At 37.2% G+C, this 21,419-nt stretch overlaps 1 protein-coding gene across 1 annotated transcript; it reads right to left on the bottom strand.

Annotated features, from left to right (window-relative positions):
* Nucleotides 1-18,747: 18,747 nt before the first annotated feature.
* LOC139102778 (uncharacterized) lies at nucleotides 18,748-21,039 on the bottom strand. The gene has a single exon (XM_070656912.1). It carries the CDS (start codon nucleotides 21,037-21,039, stop codon nucleotides 18,748-18,750), a length of 2,292 nt encoding a protein of 763 aa, XP_070513013.1.
* Nucleotides 21,040-21,419: the final 380 nt, after the last annotated feature.

The raw sequence follows: 21,419 nt of genomic DNA, 5'->3' as shown, positions 1-21,419 counted from the left end.
ATGGAAACAATGAAGAAAAGAGGGATAAGGAAGGGATTGATAAGAAGGTGTGAAGAAATATTAGAGGAAACGGTGAATAAAGTAAAGGTGAAGGATAAAGAAGAGAAAAGTTTCTGGACGACAAAAGGAGTAAGACAGGGTTGTCCGCTTAGTCCTAGCCTGTTCACGCTCTTGTTGGCAGACATAGATGAAGAATTAGAAAAAGGAGGATGGGGGGGTATAAGAATAAAAGACAGGAGAGTTTACTCGCTAGCGTACGCGGATGACATTGCGCTACTGGCAGAAAATGAGGCAGGTATGAAAGGAATGATTAAAAGCATGGAAGAATATGTAAAGGAAAAGGGATTGGAAGTGAATGTAAAGAAAACAAAGATAATGAGGTGTAGAAAGGGGGGAGGAAGATGGAAAAAAACTAAATGGGTATGGAAAGGGGAAGAAATAGAGGAAGTAAAAAGTTTCAAGTATTTGGGATACATAATTATGAGAAACGGAGAGCAGAAAGAGCATGTAAAAGACAGAGTAAGAAGAGCAGCAAGAATAATGGGGCAGGTGTGGAGTATAGGTAAAAGAAAATTTGGAAAAGACTGGAGTAAAAGAATATGGCTATTTGATAAACTGGTATGGTTGGTTATTAATTACGGTGTGGAAATATGGGGATGGAAGGAAAGAGAAGAGGTGGAGATATTACAGGAAAAATACTTGAGATGGGTGCTGGGAGTAAGAAGATATGTACCAGGATATATGGTGAGAGAAGAACTACAGAGGGATAAATTGAAAGGTAGAGCAGGGATGAGAGCATGGAAATATGAAAAACGGTTAGAAGAAGGGAAAGGAGGAGTTCTAGCAAAATGGTGCTGGGAAGAAATGAAGGGAAGAGCAAGGGAGGGAAGAAGCAAAGGAAAATGGGAAAAAGAAAGAGAGGAATTTTTTGAAAAATTTGGGTGGTCGGGAAAAGAGATGGAAGATCTAAGAGAAAGAAGGGAAATAAGGGGGGAATATTTGGTAAAAAAGGATAAAGAATGGCAAAAAGAAGAAAGATGGAAAAAAATAAGAGAGTCAAGATTTAATAAGTATTATAAAAAAGTGAAAGAGGAAGGGATACCAGGATATTTGAAATTGGAGTGGAAAAAAGAAAAATGGCAAAGAATGGCAAAATTTAGATTAGAGGAGGAAATGAGAGGAAATAAATATTGGGAGGGAGAGAAGAAAAGAAAATGTAGAATATGTTTGGAGAAGGAAGAAACGTGGGAACATATATGGGAGGAATGTATAGATTGGGGAAACGAGAATAGTTGGGAGGAAATGGTGGAGAAAATTTTGGGAGGGGAAGGAAGGGGGATTGATTGGTTGGAAAATTTGGAAAGAACAAGGAAAAAAAATAGGAATGATTGAAAGTATGAAAGAAAAAAGCGTCGGAAGCGGAGGTCCAAAGATAGAAATTAAGGTAGAATTAAGGCAAAATAATGTAAAGAATGAATGGAGGTGTGATCTCTCTCTCTCTCTCGACGCGTAGGTAATAGAAAAGGAAAAAGGCGTAGGATATAAGTTTTTTACTTTCAGGAAACGGCTGTAAGAAGAAAGAAGATTGCAAAAGTAGAAATAGTTTAGAGATAAGAATGAAGTTTGAAAATATATTTTATGAAACTGTAAGCAGAAAATTGGGAAAACGAAAGTCCCGGTGTACCTCTGAGGAGAAAATAAACACCTTATATCATAGTACTAGCAATAGTAATAGTAAAACTGTACAAAAAGAAAAAGAATAAAGTAACCGAACAAATAATCCTACCCAACGAAATAAAAAGAAGAAAAAAAAAGAAACGCCGAATGTAAAAACACCACGACCAACGGTGATACAATTGTAAGTAGGATAAGAGAACATATTGTAAGGAAGAAAAGATTGAGGTGTATAAACACACTCAACCTTTTCTTCCCCCTAGGGGGGAGGGATGTTGTAACCCAAACCCCGTTACAACACGAAACATGACGCAGGGCATTTCGGCATAAGTATCTCGTAATTAAATAACCTCGAAGGATGCAAGATCAGCAAACCTCCTTAAGAAATTAAATAATAAGAAACAAAAGAGAAACACGTGCGAGAACTTATTGCCGAAATCGCTAAGGTTGCATTCGCCGAACAACCGAAGTTCGGCATTGCAACCCGATGACGCCAAGGCCCTACGTTACTATTAAATAACCGCGAACCGTCACGGACGGGCAGTCGCATCTGAGTCCGTGCCGTAAACTGAGAGCGTGAGATAATCAAAGTTCGGTCGCGTGCCATGTAAGAGGAGACCTCGCGGAGCCGAGGACGCGTGACAACGCGAGGACGTGCACCGAACCAACCAAAAGAGAAACATAGGAACATAGAAAAAGTGTAACGACGCAACTTAATAAAAAATCTAAGTCTTTATTAAAACTACTACTTTCGCCCTCCCTCACGGATCCCGAAGGACGGACCCCGTGCACCGGCCCCGGTGCAACAGTGCGAAACTTGAAAAAAATGCATACGGGTTTATTGCGAGCTTTCTACCTTCATCGGTAGTTGAGATATGGCCAAAAAACGATAAAAAATATTTTTTTAATCTGGCGAGGTAGCATTGTGCGGAACTTGAAAAAGATGCATACGGGCCTATTCCGAGCTTTTTATTTTCACCAGTAGCCAAAATATGAAAAAAAACAAAAAGAAATATTTTTGAAATCTTTTAACGTAGCATTGTGCAAAACTTGAAAAAAATGAATACGGGTTTATTCCGAGCTTTCTACCGTCATCGGTAGTTGAGATATGGCCAAAAAATGATAAAAAATATTTTTAAAATCTGGCAAGATAGCATTGTGCGAAACTTAAAAAAAATGCATACGGGCCTATTCCGAGCTTTTTATTTTCACTAATAGCCGAGATATGAAAAAAAACGATAAAAAATATTTTTGAAATCTGGCAACGTAGGATTGCGCGGAACTTGAGAATAATGCATACGGGCTTATTTCGAGCTTTCTATTTTCGCCAGTAGCCGAAATGTGGCAAAAAACGATAAAAAATATTTTTGAAATCCGAAAACGTAGCATTGTGCGGCACTTAAAAAAGATGCATAAAGGGCCTATTTCGAGCCTTTTACTTTCACCAGTAGCCGAGATATGGCCAAAATACGTAAATAAAAATTTTTGAATTATGGCACCGTGGCATTGTGCGGCACTTAAAGGAGATGCACACGGGCCTATTCCGAGCTTTCTACCTTCACCAGTAGCCGAGATCCCGAGTTGAAAAATGATAGGGCCAACTTCATTAAGCGTAAGGCCCCGATAAGGATTATATTAGGATGCCATAAAGAGGGATACCTTACTATTACCACATTAGGGCTTTACAAGAAAATCGTAAAAACGCTTTAATTATACAAAATAAGTTTTTTATGAAGAAAAGTTGATGAAGGCGTTACAAAAAATTCGTAAGGACGCCTTAACTATGCAAAATAAATTGTTGATAAGGAAATGCTGATGAGGGCCTTACAAGGAACTCGTAAGGACGCCTTAACTATGCAAAGTAAGTTGTTGATGAGGAAAAGCTGATGAGGGCCTTATAATGAACTCTTAAAGACGCCTTAAATCTATAAAATATTGTATATTTAAGGCATCCTTACTAGTTCCTTGTAAGGTCTTAATTAGTTTTTCCATATCAATAGCTTATTTCGTAAATCTAAGGCATTTTTACAAGTTTCTTGTAAGATCCTCTTCAGCTTTCCCACAACAACAGCATATTTTGTATATCTGAGTCATATCCTTGCGAGTATCTTGTAAGAATGTCTTAGATATGCGAAATAAATTGTTGATGTGGAAAAACTATTGAAGATTTTAGATTTAATAAAAGTTGTATGTAGTAGGCGAAAATTTATATATAAGTAGGGAATAAACACGGGTTCTAATCCATGGGGCAATGAGCGGGGCGCGGGGACGGGGAAGGATCTACAGCAAGAGGAGCGCAGGGAGGGGGAATCTCACAGGCGTAAAGACGAACGAGTCACCCTACTCTTTTTCTCTTATGTCTCTACGCCAGTGAGATTCCACCTCCTTGCGCTCCTCTTGCTGTAGATCCTTCCCCCGTCCCCGCACCCCGCTCATTGCCCCAAGAATTAAAACTCCTCCCTGCGCTCCTCTTGCTGTAGATCCTTCCCCCGCCCCCGCGCCCCGCTCATTGTCCCAAGAATTGTAGATCCTTCCCCCGTCCCCGCGCCCCGCTCATTGCCCCAAGAATTAAAACTTCTCCCTGCGCTCCTCTTGCTGTAGATCCTTCCCCCGCCCCCGCGCCCCGCTCATTGTCCCAAGAATTGTAGATCCTTCCCCCGTCCCCGCGCCCCGCTCATTGCCCCAAGAATTAAAACTTCTCCCTGCGCTCCTCTTGCTGTAGATCCTTCCCCCGTCTCCGCGCTCCACTCATTGCCCCAAGAATTAAAACTCGCATGTCAGCGAAAAACTTACGCACCGCCCATTTTCGCACCGACCATTTTTATTACGCACCGACCATCTTTACGCATCCGAGAATCCGCGCATTGTCCCCGAAAATTGAATAAAAAATTTTTTTTAATATAAAATTTTTGCTCACCAATTAGTTGGGCCGCTTTCGTTTGACGGACGGTAGGTCGTCGTCGATGAACGCAAAGCGCCTCGTATGGCCGCACAAATGTAAACGCTTGTCTACAATGTACGCCCCGTCGTCGCCAACTCTTGGCGTGCTGTCGACAACAACCTCGTCGACTTTTCTTGTGTGGACGTACTCGTGCAACCGGTCGCCCTGATATACGTCCAGCAACGCGACGTTGTTCTTCTTGTGCGTGTTGCACCACAAACCGCCCGAACTGAATACGTTTTTCGCGCCTATTTCCCTATTAAAGATGTGGTGAATAATTGAATTACACCTGTCCATCGCGCGAGACGTTTCGTTCACGACTGGCAGCTATGAGCTCGTCGCATAATCGCGATGCATAAAAAATGCTTATGCGAAAAGAATGCATTTTTTCAATGCGCATTTGGTGGCGAGACTACACTCAGGTGACGAGACCATAATACCGAGAAATTAAAATGCAAACGTAGCAAGATCAGGAGACGGTAGAAATTTTATTTCATTAAGAACAGCGGTGCATACATTAATAAAATAAAAAATTTTTTTAATATTACTTTATTACATATTTTATATTTACATTTAAACATTATTTTACTATTTACAATTACAAGTAATATTTATAATTATAATCTAAAAATTATTTTAACCTTAACCTAATCCCAGCTTTCGGGCTCGAAGAATTTATCATACTCCATATTAAATAATGTTCGTAAACCGAAGTCATTTCCAATGTGTTCATTCATCCACACATAATTATTATATTCCCGATCGTTTTGTCGCGCTCTTCGCTGCTCCAGTATTTGTTGAATATTAATAAACCCCCTGATTTTGATATCATGGGGGTCGATCCAATTCTGAAAAAATACATAAAATACACGGCTTTTATTAAAATACATTGGATATTATTTACGTGAATAAAAATAACTTACAAGTTGCGTATGAGGTATTAGCAACCTCACTAAATTTTTAATTTCAACATTGTGCATGGGTTCACCATCCACATACACTAGTGGAAAAAATTAAGGGATCAAAAAAAAATTTGAAATTTTTTAACATTTTTCAAGTGGTTGTATTTTCCTTAAAAATGGTCGTAATGGAATTTTAAAAAAAGCATTTTAAAGCTTGAAGTTTTTAGTTTTGAGATCTCACGATCAAAAAATTTTTCACGCAACGTGTTTTGCTCAATCCTCACGAATTCAAAAAAATTTTTTGAAATTCTTTGGTTCTTTCTATTGGTCTACGACCTTGGAAAAAATTTTTCTAACTTAACCACTATATGGGTCGGATAACTTGTTTACTCAGCTTTAATTTGCTTTTTTGAAAAGTTCAATACGACCATTTCTCGCTGAGATATCGAACTTTGAATAGAAAAGGATCTTTTTGTCTTCAACCATCAATATCTCAGCAACCGCTGATTGCACAAGAAAATGAAGGAGGGTTTTGAAATCTTGAATAAATTTCCCACAAAAATCAACTACGCTTTTTAAAAAAAAAAATTTTTTATTCTTTACATTAATTTGAAAAAAAAAGGACTTTTGGTGGCTTTTGGGATAATTAAGTGCTAAGTTGGAAATATCGAGAAAACCAGTAATGTTAAGTGTGCCTTTTACAGTTCAATATGCCCACAAAAACCCCACAAAGTTTCGATTCAATCGATCAAGCCGTTTTTTTGTTTTATTCGATTAAATATTTGAAAACAATTAAAGGATCACGATTTTGACTTTAAATGATAATAATCTTGAAAAAAAGGCAAAGAAAATGTTTTTTCAGTTTTTCTAAGCTTTTTTAATGATAAAAATGTTTAAATTTTTTATGGGAAAAAAAAAATTTCCCAAAAAAAATTTCAAAAAAAATTTTTTTTTGAAAAGTTTTGGAAATTTTTTTTTTAATGACTCCAAAAAATGTTGAAAAAAAACTACCGCCGGCATCAGCATTACCCTAAGTGTACCATGTGGAGGTTGCCCGGTCGGATTTACACTTCTTGTGTGTGTGTGTGTGTGCGTGTGTGTGTGTGTGCGCGCGCGTGCGTGCGTGCGTGCGTAAGTGGGTGTGGGTATGTGTTTCTTTAGGAGAAATGAGACCCGGAGGCTCGTTAGTTCCTCCGTAGATAATGACTCTAAACTCATTTTCCTGAGAAAGTGTGTATGTGACGGAGAAAAAAAAAATAAAATTTCACAAAAAAATTTTTTTCTTAATCTTGGAAATTGTTTTTTTAATGACTCCAAAAATTTAAAGGAACAATATTTGCCATTTTTAACGCGATTCTGTTGTTGCATTCCAAGATTTTCCTGATTTTTAAACTTTAACTAAATTAAAATTTTAATTAAATTTTAAATAAAGTTGATATACCCAATCGAATTTCGAACTCAATCTACACGCTTTTCAGAAATTGCTTATCGATAATTTTCGTGAACTCTTACAACGCTAAAAAAACATTTATTTTTCCAAAACTACTTTTTTTGCATTACAAAATTTTTTTGTATCGCGTTAAATATGGCAAATATTGTTCCTTTAAATTTTTTGGAGTCATTAAAAAAACAATTTCCAAGATTAAGAAAAAAATTTTTTTGTGAAATTTTATTTTTTTTTTCTCCGTCACATACACACTTTCTCAGGAAAATGAGTTTAGAGTCATTATCTACGGAGGAACTAACGAGCCTCCGGGTCTCATTTCTCCTAAAGAAAGAAACACACACCCACTTACGCACGCACGCACGCGCGCGCACACACACACACACGCACACACACACACACACAAGAAGTGTAAATCCGACCGGGCAACCTCCACATGGTACACTTAGGGTAATGCTGATGCCGGCGGTAGTTTTTTCAACATTTTTGGAGTCATTAAAAAAAAAAATTTCCTTTTCAAAAAAAAATTTTTTTTGAAATTTTTTTTGGGAAATTTTTTTTTTCCCATAAAAAATTTAAACATTTTTATCATTAAAAAAGCTTAGAAAAACTGAAAAAACATTTTCTTTGCCTTTTTTTCAAGATTATTATCATTTAAAGTCAAAATCGTGATCCTTTAATTGTTTTCAAATATTTAATCGAATAAAACAAAAAAACGGCTTGATCGATTGAATCGAAACTTTGTGGGGTTTTTGTGGGCATATTGAACTGTAAAAGGCACACTTAACATTACTGGTTTTCTCGATATTTCCAACTTAGCACTTAATTATCCCAAAAGCCACCAAAAGTCCTTTTTTTCTTGATTTTTCAAATTAATGTAAAGAATAAAAAAAATTTTTTTTTTTAAAAAAGCGTAGTTGATTTTTGTGGGAAATTTATTCAAGATTTCAAAACCCTCCTTCATTTTCTTGTGCAATCAGCGGTTGCTGAGATATTGATGGTTGAAGACAAAAAGATCCTTTTCTATTCAAAGTTCGATATCTCAGCGAGAAATGGTCGTATTGAACTTTTCAAAAAAGCAAATTAAAGCTGAGTAAACAAGTTATCCGACCCATATAGTGGTTAAGTTAGAAAAATTTTTTCCAAGGTCGTAGACCAATAGAAAGAACCAAAAGAATTTCAAAAAAAAATTTTTTTTGGAATTCGTGAGGATTGAGCAAAACACGTTGCGTGAAAAATTTTTTGATCGTGAGATCTCAAAACTAAAAACTTCAAGTTTTAAAATGCTTTTTTTAAAATTCCATTACGACCATTTTTAAGGAAAATACAACCACTTGAAAAATGTCAAAAAATTTCAAATTTTTTTTTGATCCCTTAATTTTTTCCACTAGTGTATATGCGCTTTAGAATTTAAAAATTATATTTTTCTAATGTTACTTTTACTATTTAAATAATTTTTTTAATTTATGCAATATTACTTACCCCAATGGCTGGATATTCTACAAAAATATGGTTTTCAATGCGATCTTTTTGTCGCATGACAAATGCATCACCTAATACAGATGACATTTTTACGAGTAAAATAAATTTGCTTCAAACGTTGCTTGGAAAAATCGTCGCTTCATTGAATATATTCAGATTTCAAATCCTCTCTTTTATACATTCATTATCGCATAATTTGTATTGTCTCATTTTTAATTCTTAGAAAACGTGTTTTCACCTTATTGATGATCTAACATGTTTCCGGTCAAGAACCTCTTAAGTTATTTCAATTGTATAATGTGAATGGCATCTATGGTTTCAATTTACACTTTAATCTTACTGAGATTGTGAGTGTTTCATTTTTAAATTCTTTTCCACCTCATTGAAGATCTTATTACAATCGTCGGTGTTATATTTTTTCAGCGAATGCATAATTGGCCTTTCTTTGTATGCTTCAATGTGGATAACATAAGATCTCACATTTTTATACATTATCACATAATTTACATTGTTTTTATTATAATTTTTAGAAAACGTGGTTCCACTTTATTAAATGATTTATTATAAGTATTAAATGTAATTGTAATTTTAATTGTATTAATTAATATTCAACAAATATGAGAGCACTGTAAAACGATCGGGATTATAATAATTATATGGATGAATATACATGTGATGACTTCGGTTTAAGAAAATTTTATTTAATATAAAGCATGATCCATTCTTCGAGCCTGAAAAGTTAGGACTAGGTTAAAATAATTTTTACATTATAATTATAAATAGATTTTTTTATTTCATTATTGTTTGTGATTTTAATTACAATTTAATTGCATTAAAACATAATTTTTCATCGATAAAATTGTTTATTTTATAAGAATATTTTTGTTGACTTTACAACTTTATAAAACTTTCCGCACAACATTGGACAATGGGCTGTATTCGACTATACGGTCATGTAAAATGAGGCAGTATGCCGTAGTATTGTGAGGCACATTTTCCTTACAATCGAATTCTATTCGTACATCCACACTGGCGCTTTTAATTGACTCGTTCTGTCGAGAACAATCGATGACGACGAATGGTCCATTTGAAAAAAATGTGGTTATGTTGCAAAAAACTTCACCGTAATGGCAACCATAATAAGATTTACGAAAACGCGCATACATATCATAAAGAATGGCGTATCTGTTTTTGCTAAAATCTAAGTTTAAATCATCATATGGATAACATTCAGAATTAAGATAAAGTTTTACATTGGTCAGTTCACAAGCATCGAAAACAGCTGATGATTTAGACATAATATTTTTACGACCAGTTTGTAAAGCAAAAGTAACATATCGAGGCTTCTCAAGCTGTGTTGCGGCCTTGACGGCCCATGAATGTTTTGTCGTACTTTGTAAAAGTGGATATTCATATAAATCCCACGAACGAAAAGTCATGCTTAAATATCGTCCGCTGTCTAAAGTTCGCAGCAGCGATAATTTATTGACTTCGTTTAACATAACATGCGGCATTCGCCACTGCACTTTATGTAATTCAATTTCAGGCTCAGTCGTAGAATCTCCCATAATGGAATTATTATCATTGCGGGCGCGTATTAAAATTAATTAATGACGAGCATTGACAACTACACGCTTATAATCTTCGCAGAAGCCCAATAATATACGAAGTGGTATGCAAAAATTAAAGTATCCTCCAGCAGTGGACGTCGACCCATTCCATCCAGCAGTTTGCAGTATTAAAGCATTATCAGATGTTAATGATATATAATTCTTGAGAGAACTCGTTATTCCAACGTTTCTGTTGCGATCAATTTCAACACCATTAAGCTCATAACAAATTTCATCGAACATAAATGCAACACAATTATTTCCGAGCACAATTGTTGACTTATCATTAGGTTTTTTTACTGACAATTTTCCTTCAACATACAGAAAACTATCACATGGCAATGTATATAAATCTTGTTGCTGTATCGGTATTCTTATTTCATCACTATGTCCAAATGTTGTGTTAGCATATGGATTGTATGTGTGAGTTTCGATTTTAACAATACTATCGTCGAAGATCGGCTCACTTTCTACGGCTAATATTCCAGCCATTTTTTTAAATATTGCGTACACGAAAACCCAACAATTTTAAGAATTCAATGTTCAACGCTGAGAGTTTTTTTTTTTATAATTGAGTTTTTTCTGTTGGAAACTATGTACTTAGACTGTTTCACTTGCGATGTTTCATTCAAAACGAGCATTCCTTACTATAGTCGTCTCCGCACGTGTAATCTCACAGTAATTTTTTCGCCACGAAAATCAAGCAATTGACCGTTTTGATCCACAATGCGAATCGACAAATCCGTAATGCTTCGTACGGTGACTGGGAGATAAATGATCTGCGTTAGAGTTTCAGATATCTTATATCCCGGTGGAACGCTGGGTGAATTCATGTATTGTGTGTACACGTTTACCGTTACTATATGCGCCACCTGTTATGTTACATTCAATTCGAATAATGTTTACACCATTAATTTGTATTGGCGCATCCGATTCATGCCAAAGTAGTGGTTCGAGCATGCGATTTGGTGAAAATCCTAACAATGATCCTATGTTGTTTGGTTTAGTGAAATTTATTTGATAATCACATTTAATTTCACTTTTCATTGTATTATTATTAGCTCGAATAACCAAAGGGTAATCACTCACACTGGCATGCGCGATCGTTTTCTTTTTTGCAGCATCGTTGATATGTTGCTGTTCTAGTGCATTTTTCAAGTACACTGCGATATCACGTAGCTCATATGACCCATCGGGAATTACAATCTCTTTATCATTATCGAAATAAAACTTATTATTTGATAAGTTTACATTTGGAATTGTATAATACGTTTCAAAATCTGCCAGCCCAAGTTCATATTCACCATTATTTAAATCAACAGCTGGAAAGTAACTCACCGCGAGGCTACTACTTTTACCTGATAACGTGAACGTCAACGACATGTTTGATACTGAGTTTACATGGTATGATGTTTATCTTTAAATTGTATTTCTACCGTTCGCAGAAATTGTATACATAATTGTCCACAGTTTTTCTGATTATAGCGTTGATATGACGAATGATTGTATTCAATTTGTGTTGCATTATTTCCCAGATACCGCTCGAGTTCTCGCGGTGGTCGAAGATTACCGAAGCTATCAAAATATATTGCGCGATCTCCTCTCTTTGCATATGCTACCCAGTGGGTGCCAAGTCCTTCAACGTTATCTAAATTCACAATACCGCTTTCGTTTCGATATACTCCCCCAACTGGTAAGGCGTTACGCATAAAAACCCCTCTAAAATATGGAATGCGCATATGTTTCGCTATCTGCTTTAACTGTAAATCGGTGGTGGCGCCTTTGGGAATTTTTAATTCCGCATCGGCGTTTTTTTTTTCCTTTTTTATTTTTCTTTTAATTCCACCACCGCGTTTGTATGGACTGAGATAAACTCAATGGCCCTCCATAACATGATTGTGACGTTTCATTTCTTCAAGTTGACGCTGCACAGCTTTGTTATCATTTACAGCCTTTGCGATTCCTGCGGTACCACCAGCTAGCGAACCAATAACACCCAGTAATGGCAAAAGCGGTAAAACACCGCCACGTTTCGCTACTGGAAGTATTCGTTTCTTCGTCGTTTTCTTCGATGATTTCTTTCTTTTCGAGTGTAAGCCCATACCAAGTTTCGTTTTTGTTTTCATGGCTGCCCATACGGTTGTGGCTGCAACTTTTTCCCCGAAACTTGAATCTTTTGCTTTAATACGTTGCAGTGCTTTATTGGCAAGAATATTATCGGCCACGTGCCGTTCAGCAAGATCGCTGCTACGCGAATATGCTATATCGTGATCACGACAAGCTGCATCCAATAGATTAATACCGTGATCTCCCCTGGCAAGTCGTTCGTTCAATCGAGTACCCGGACCACAAAAATGGTAGCCAGGTATGTGTAATTCAAAAGGAAGTGCGTTGATCGCTCTGTTTAATAGACTTTGTTTAGTTGTTTTAGACATTCAACAGTTTTATAAACGGTGTGGGGTTATTAATATACGTTTTCAATGATATCATTGAATCGATTTTTAAGTATTTGGAAGCTTATTCTACAAAATAGTCTATATGCCGGTAAAAATCATCCGACATGAACAGAAACATCTTCAATACTAAACATTTAATTGGCATACACAGCTATAAATATACCTGTCATAGTGATATCATTCTCATTTAGAAAGTAGAATGCGGTTCATACAGCAAGCGCCACCAATTAAGGTGGTGAATTTCGACGATGAGTTAATAAGTGAGCGTGAGATACGCAGGCATGGAAACATGCTACCGAGCTCTATTTGAGCTATCATTTGCGGTCCATCGAATTGCGGTAAAACTAACGTACTGATAAGCCTGCTAGAAAGTCCACATGGGCTACGATTTGAAAATGTTTATGTATACTCAAAATCGCTGCAACAGCCGAAATATCTGTATTTAAAAGAGATATTGACGCCGATAGAAGAAATTGGTTATTTCACATTTTCAAATAACAGTGATGTTGTTCCGCCGAGTGAAGCACTTCCGAATTCCATCTTTATCTTTGATGACATAGCATGCAATAAGCAAGATGTTGTAAGAGAATACTTTGCGATGGGGCGACACGCGAGCGTTGACAGCTTTTATCTTTGTCAAACGTATGCGAAAATACCAAAGCATCTCATACGTGATAATACGAATTTATTGGTCCTGTTCAAACAGGATGGTACAAATATGAAACATGTATATAACGATCATGTAAACACTGATATGTCTTTTGAAGATTTTAATAAATTGTGCCAACTATGTTGGGAAAAAAAGTATGGATTTGTGGTAATTGACAAAGACAGCGCCATTTCAAATGGTTGATATAGAAAGGGATTTAACGACTTTGCTGTATCTTAATGTAATCAGTCGTTGTTTATACGCCGATTAGACAACCATTGCGCTCGATATAAATACCACTAATGAACTTAAAAATCATGAAACAATTGTAAAGAAAATCGCTCAAACGAGTGATTCAATTCGCAAAAAATATCATGCTATGAAAACGGGAAAAATGGTTGAGGATATCGCACTGAAGCGGCATTTTAAACCCATCGTCGAACTTTTGAAACAAATTGTGGAAAACACCGTTGTAAACAACGAAGCCGAATCAGTTATACCGAAGAATGAACTGTATTACTCTGGAGAAGAAGTGTCAACACCAAAACATATGCGGTCAATCTCTGCATCACCGATATCATTATCTGAAGAAAAAGAATATAACAGATCGGCACTAAAACGGAAACGTGTAAACGCAACATTTTCAATAACGACATCAACTCCAAAACGTGTAAACGTAACATCTTCAATAATGGTATCGACTCCAATTAAATCAATGTTGAAACGATCAAACACCGATCTACATACATTAAACGAGACATCTAAAACTGTGGGTCAGCGAAATTTATCACGTGAATTTTCACACGCTAATTCAATCGATGAAATTTTTAATTCCTCGGATACTGAACAGCTGGTAACATCTATTCGACAACAGTTACAAACAGCTGATGGTTGGAAAATTTTTCAGACTCATTATGGGCCATTAGGGCAGAAATATCTAGATGCTGTACTGAGTGGCAAAAAATCTGTTAACATCGATAGCGTTTATGGAGTATATTTCAAAGATAGTAGAACCATGATTGGTAGCAAACGTATTGAGTTGGATAAAAACGATGATGTATTTGTTACGTCCTGTAACTCCACATCTCCTTTTTCCGACACATGGTAGATAAAGTAGATAGTAAAAGGTATACCGAATGTATTGGGACCAAAGGAGACGGTTCTAAGTTTCCAGAAAAAATAATTCTAACTGACGGAATATCCTGAATCGCCAGATGTATAAAATAAAAGAAGGAACCTAAAACAATTGTACAACAGATGTGGAATATAAAAAAATCGAAACGAAAGGATTTGTCAAAATATTCATAAAACATTAATAGCTCGGAAAGACTTGGAATATCTTAAACTAACAATAAAATGTCTGGCGGAACACGAGGGAAATTCTGGAAGAAAAACAATTCAGTAAAATCAAATTTCGCCGCGGATCCTAGGGATTAGAAAAAGGAGGCAAAAAGCCTGTAATAATAAAAATTGGGATACGCGGCTGGAAACTATAAAACTCAGGCAGCAATTGCACGCTGCCGGTAAAAAAAAAGGGTTACCTAAAGCTTTTTCGAATCTGTTATCTGGAAGCTTGGAAGGGCTAAAACCATGTAGAGGGGAGCTCATAAACATTTTCTCCTGGACCAATAGATATCGGGAACTCCTCACCAAAAATTAGAAACTAAGGGCGAAAACTCAGAAAATTAAGAAGGGCGACCAATAATTGCGAAGACGGAAAAGTGGAGGAATAAGCCTAACGAATAGAATTCAAAATTCGGATAAGACTTAGAATCTGGCGCTGGTCCTCCCCTTTTCCGAGCTTATAAAACCGAGCGCTCCGACGACGCTCGCTCTCATTCATTCTGTTCTTAAAATTTAAATTGCTCAGTTGCTCAGTTGTTTCAAAAATCTTTAAGTGTTTGTGATCATCTTGTGTGGGCGAAATAAAGGAAACATCTCGAGATCTCATCCGAGTGAATTTGAAGACAACAAGTAGTAAGTGCTATCATTTATTTATTCCCCTTTTTCCTTTAAACGGTTCCACTAAATAGTTTTATTTGATTTGTACTCATATATTTATATATGTAAAAAATGAAAATTGAGGGAATAGTCAGGGTGCCGCTCACGCTTAATTATTTCGTTATCTCTCCCTCGAATCCTCTCGTTTTTTCGGGTGCCTCAGCCTATCTAGCGGGCTTCCTTTTGTCGGAGGTTGCGATATGCCGCCAGTAAATGGTGACTATCAAAACCTTGACTTGAGTAAGGCTCCATTCGGCTAGAGGAGCCAGAGAAACTTGGGGTGGCAGCAGAGAGATCCGAAAGGAGCTGTGAGACGTGATGCCCAGCCATATTCTCCTCCAAGATTCATTTATTAATTTAATTCATTAAAATGAACTCCTTTTAGTGGAATCATCGAACTTAAGAACCTTAAAGAAAAGCCGGGCTCGCCGAAATCGGCAAATTCGGAATCTGAGGGGCCTTATCCGGTCCTTCTTTATACAATATTTATTCGCGGCGGCGCCAGGGGAGATAAGAACCGACCCTCCCCGAAGAAGAGGAGAGAGGTCGTGGTCCCCTCAACCCCCAGCTCCCCCGACTTCGCCGGCTCCTGAAGAAGTTCCTCTGAACGTCGAAGAACCTAGGGAACTCCCCCCTTCTCCGGATACGCCGAAGAATAGCGTCAATGCGACCGAGTCAGAGCCTGATTTGGAGCAGTTCCGCCCTACGACTCCTTCCTATTCTCCGGACATCTCGATTCATTCTCCAGGAGCTGCACCTAGAGCATGCTCCTCTCCAATACCGTCCCCGATACCTCATCCTGGGGAGCCTGAGGAGGTCGACTCCATTGCTGATGACGATACCGTCTTTTGGCAAGAGTCTGACGGCCCAGAGCCTTCCCCTCCCCGCCCCGAGCGTGGAGTTCCTCGGCGGGCAAGAGGAACCCAGAGCGATCATAGATCCTCTCCTCGAGCTCCTCCGGAGGACTTGCTCTCCGTGGACGGATCCCGTCCCCGAAAGGGCCTTCACGATAGGCCCTGATTCCTTTGATCCTGAGGAGATCAGGAGAGAAGCCAGCAGGGCATCTCCTGATCAGAACGTCCTCATATTTTATCCCGGGGTGGAACACCCCTTTTTAGCTCCGATCAGGCTGATTGATCGTGTGTTTCCGAGATCATCGGCCAGGATCTCAGAAATAATCGAGATCGACCTCGATTAAATATTTCTATTTTCTCTTGAACTTTCCTTATGTTATTTTTCCCGCGCACTTTTGTAAAATATAAAAAATGTGTTGTTTATTTAATTTAGTTAAAGTCTCTGGGTTTATCTTTATCATAAATTTTAAATGTATCATCTCTATTTAACATCAATTTTAAAAAATAATAATAATAATAATAATAATAAAGAATGTTAAATTAAATCTCGTTAAAACAGATTTTTGAAATTTTCTTTTAATGAACCATTAGCTCCATTTACTGCGAAAAACACCTCCGGTTCTTTCCCTGGGAACAAGAAGTAAAATTCTTTCCCTCAAAAGAACAAAAATCGCGCTAATTCAAATCTTTTCTCGTTCTAATACATTCCTAGCGCTTAATACGCGTGACGTTGTCTCGCACGCGTCACGCAAGAATTGGTAGTTGCGTCTCTCTCTCTCTCTTCCCTTTACCTGCTCTCGATCCATTTCTTAGTCATTGAGAACCGGTAATCCTTCCATTAAAATTATTCCTAAACCTGACGTAACATATTCATAGATGGTAAAAAGTATCCTGGGACAGTAGGACTTTACGAATTAATTTTTATGAAATTTCCCAATGAAAGCAGTTACACGGATATTGATAAACAGTATTATAAAAGTATACTTTTGTCAACAAACGCTCATAAACGTGATTACAGAGAGCAAAATCAAGTAAAGAGTAACAAAGGTCACAAGTATAAAAGTATAATCGCTCCATTATTGGATAAAAAAGTTGGGCAAGGCATGCCGAGCACTGTGATGTTAAATGATAACAAAATTGATTACATTCATTGAAACGATCCAAACGAGCTTGTGGATCGACTTCGATTACTCGAAGCTTCACGTCATGCAGGCCATAACGCTCACGATAATGAGATTTTATCAATTATTGAAGAACTTCGCGAGGCTGGACTTATCATAAATTGAAGTATGCATATGTAATTCACTCATTTAACATTGAAATGCCGATCAACAAGTTTGGAGCATTGCTTGGTGGAGAAGGAGAAGGAAGTGGTGTCGAATATTATCAATATAATGCATTAGTTAGAAATTTTGTTCGTGATAACGCTCTTTGTACAATATCCACCGATTGTGATGCGAGATCGCGTAAAATTATACGTGTGGCGGAACCTACGGATGATACCGATGTGGCCAATAAGCGATATGTTCAACTGAATGTTAGCATTTTAAAAGATCAACTAGATGAGCTGAATAAGAAAATAGAAATACTACAGAGTAGTCTGCAGGTTGTGGTAAACACGCTTCGTAATAAATTTATTCGCGGTGAACAGAATTAAACAGCTGCCGTTGCCGTTGCCGTTGCCGTTGCCATTATCATTATCGCAGAATTAATAGTGCAGTGAATCTCAAAGCTCTAACATGTCTGAAAAAATAAGCTCTGAGAAGCGGCAGTTGATAAACGAATTGCATACTCCAGCGAGAAGAAATTTTTCTCGGAGGCATGTCATAATGCGTGGATATGATGACTTATGGCAAGCTGATTTGGTTGAGATGCGCCCATATACATATGCCAACAAAGGCTACCACTACATACTAACAATTATCGATGTGCTGAGTAAGCACGCATGGGCAATGCCATTGAAGACGAAGAGCGGTATTGAAGTCGCCATGGTAATTGCAAAGATACTTCAAGATAATGCAAGATGCCCAAATAATCTTCAAACTGACAAGGGTAAAGAATTTTACAATGGAAATGTGCAGAATTTGTTGAAGAAATATGGTATTAATCACTATTCCACATACTCCATAATGAAAGCGTCAGTTGTCGAGCGGTTTAACCGAACGCTTAAAAATGATATGTGGAAAATGTTTACGCTCAATGGAAATTATAAATGGATCGATTCACTGCAACAGCTTGTTTTGGATTATAACATGCGAAGACATCGAACTATCGGCATGCGACCTATCGACGTTACTCCAGAAAACGCGAAAGAACTCTTGGCAACGGTGTACAGCCGTATAAAGATCGCAGCTCCAGCGCGATTTAAAGTGGATGATTTGGTACGCATAAGCAAGTTCAAAACATTATTTGAAAAAGGTTATACACCGAATTGGACTACCGAAATGTTTAAAATCATCAAAGTGCAGAAAACTAATCCCACAACGTACTTGTTGGAGGATTCTTATGGAAAACACGTTGCTGGAGGATTCTATGAATATGAATTACTCAAAGTAAAAAATCGCGACGTATACCTCGTTGAAAAAGTGCTGCGAAAACGTAGAAATGAAGTTTATGTAAAATGGTTAGGATTTGATAATTCACACAATTCATGGATACACAAAAATAATGTTTTATAAAAAATTTTTTTATTTAAATAAAAAATTAATGGAAACATGAAGTATTTATTTATATTTTACAATGGTATTTTATAATGTCCCCATGGTAAAGTTTCTATGGAACCGGAAACAATATATCGCTTATCATCATATGGACTTAGAGCAGTTTTCTCCTCACGTATAGTATACACTTCATGCAGCTTGGATCGTATACACGTCTGCTGACGAGTCATTTCTATTTCCTCATGTAAGCATTGCGTGTAATCGTCAAACGTTATCTTCTTCGCGACAACATTACTCTTAACACCTTTAACCTTTTTTATATCTTTTTTACCATTAACTCGCAATGCATACATTTTTGCTCTAAGTCCAACAAATTCCATCATAATCGCACCATTGTTTTCATCTTTCATTAAACCTGGTACTTTTTTATTGACAAGTGGAAGACCATAAACATTGTCAGATGTATAATCACTTGTATCAAATTTATTAATGTCGCGTTTCATATTTTCGTAAACGTCTTCACACTCAATGTGATATATGAGACTATCTATATCAGTGTACATAATTTTACATTGGTCGTAATATAACGGTCGCATATACTCATGGTGAAATTCATATAAACATGTTTTAGATATGTCGAGAATACACATGCAATCTACAACGTAGATTGGTTTGTTAAATTTTACCTCAAGTTTGCGCATTTCAATCGCAACCAGATTCTCAGCAAAAACACTGCGACTGTGAAAATTTGGTTTTGAAATCATTGCCTCGGCACCAAATCTACCTTCCCAATGTGTTATAAGCCTAACGTCAACATGATTACGAACATTTTCCATGGTTTTGCCAAATACTGCATTGTTCATTAATTTGTATAAATTTTTTTCAAAGTCATTTTTAGCAATCGTTCTAAATTTTGTATTTAGTTCTATATACGCCTTAAGCCACGGAGATTGCTTGAATTGTAATACGCGATGTATTTTTGTAATGCGAAGACCGTGACGAGTACATTGCTGCAAGTTGCGATAATGAATGATGTAACGTTTCTTATCGCACAAGGTTGCTAGGAGCTTGTCCTGACGCTTGCCAGGCGGCTTATCACGCGTTGGGCAGAACGGTAAGTCAATGTGCGCATCATGCAAATATTGCGGATACTCTAAATCAACCTCGAGAATGTAACCATCTGACGAATCTAATGGAACGTCCATCACATTGAAAGTGGAAGCGTTGTCAACCCATTGAAATTCAGTATATGGTAGTGGTTGACACATCGCCCACCCATATAAATTATTAATATCATAATACATCAAATACGTTGATAGTTTCATTGAATCATGTGATTGCATATATTTATTATTGGCGCAAGCATATCTACTAGAGCATTGGCTTAAGCCCCCACGTATACCACGTTCAATGAACATAACCATGTCAACATCAGTAAGAAGTTCGAATTTAATATCTGTATGTTTTAACATCGCATCCCACGTAAAACCTGGTAGAGTGTAATAATACGCTGGATCAAGTTTATAACTCGATATACAGCTGTCTCTAAAATTCTCAAATATATCAGCCAACAACAAAACATCGGTTTTTAAATATAAATCACTATACTCGCCAAGCATTTTAATTGAGAACCGCTGCCAGATATCAACAGCGTGTGCATAATCACTCTCAGATACTATTTCATCTGTCAATGAACTATAAAACGATTCTCGCGGTAGTAAATATGAATCTTCCAACTTTTCAACGGAATCAATGTATTCATAGGAAAAGATACCTTTACGTGTAAGCAAATCAAAATTTTCATTAATTAAATTAGAAAATTCGCGCCGCGACACTCGTAATTTATCTTTACCTAGAAAAGAAGCTAATTTTTCTAAACTGGTATTAAAAAATTTGAATAAGTCAATAAATCGTAATTTTATGCAATCATTTCTATCATCATTAGTGCTTTTAACATTTTTTGTAAACAATATATATTTTTCTTTTGTGATAGGAAGTAACTCTACACTTCCCTCATAAGCTGTAGCTATTTTTTTAATAATAAAATGTGCATCATAACCTGATAAATTGTGGAAAACTATGGGAATACAATTTGAATCCATATAATTTATATTACAATCTTGATGTGCAGGTCCTCTGTATCGGCCGGTTAAATGACAGTGATCACGCACTCGCGTATCATCGATTGCAAACGGCTTTTCACATATGTGACAATGTTTAGCTTTTTTAAATTCTTCTCGCTTGTCCTGTGTAAAACCTATCATTGGTTTAGGATTAGATAAAATCATCTTTACATTGTGGGCTAAATTTCTAAGTTCTTCAGCAAACCATGTGACACAGTTATTATCACGATGAAATCGATACATTGATAAAGAGTCATAGTATCCTATACATACTGTGACGTGGCGGCTTCCGCTGCTTCGTCGCAGCTCCCCGCGACCGTCACAAAGGCGTAGCGGCGTCGCGAAAAATGTGCAATAGGGGGAGAGCGAGGAGGGGCTGCGGAAATCTCCGGGGGTTTTATCTTTAATTGGGAAACCAGAACTAACGATCGCGATTTTGCGTGTTATGATTGCTACCGTATGTCGCCGAGACGGTGGGTTGTCCTGGCCGAGGAGGAGCGAGAGGAGCGGACCATAGGCGAAGGCGCACACTTCCACAAAAAGGGGTGACCGGATACGGGCCCGGGATGGGAGGCCACCCATCCCGGGAACCGTGGAGGAGGCTTGCCGCCTACACATTTCGA

This window comes from Cardiocondyla obscurior, linkage group LG05 (assembly GCF_019399895.1).
Source record: "Cardiocondyla obscurior isolate alpha-2009 linkage group LG05, Cobs3.1, whole genome shotgun sequence".
Lineage (NCBI taxonomy): Eukaryota > Metazoa > Arthropoda > Insecta > Hymenoptera > Formicidae > Cardiocondyla > Cardiocondyla obscurior.
Note: the sequence above shows the minus strand (reverse complement) of the source record. Positions and strands in the feature narration are given on the sequence as shown.

What these genes read in the sequence shown, in the direction of transcription:
- LOC139102778 (XM_070656912.1), bottom strand. Translation starts at nt 21,039, where the DNA reads ATGTATCGATTTCATCGTGATAATAACTGTGTCACATGGTTTGCTGAA.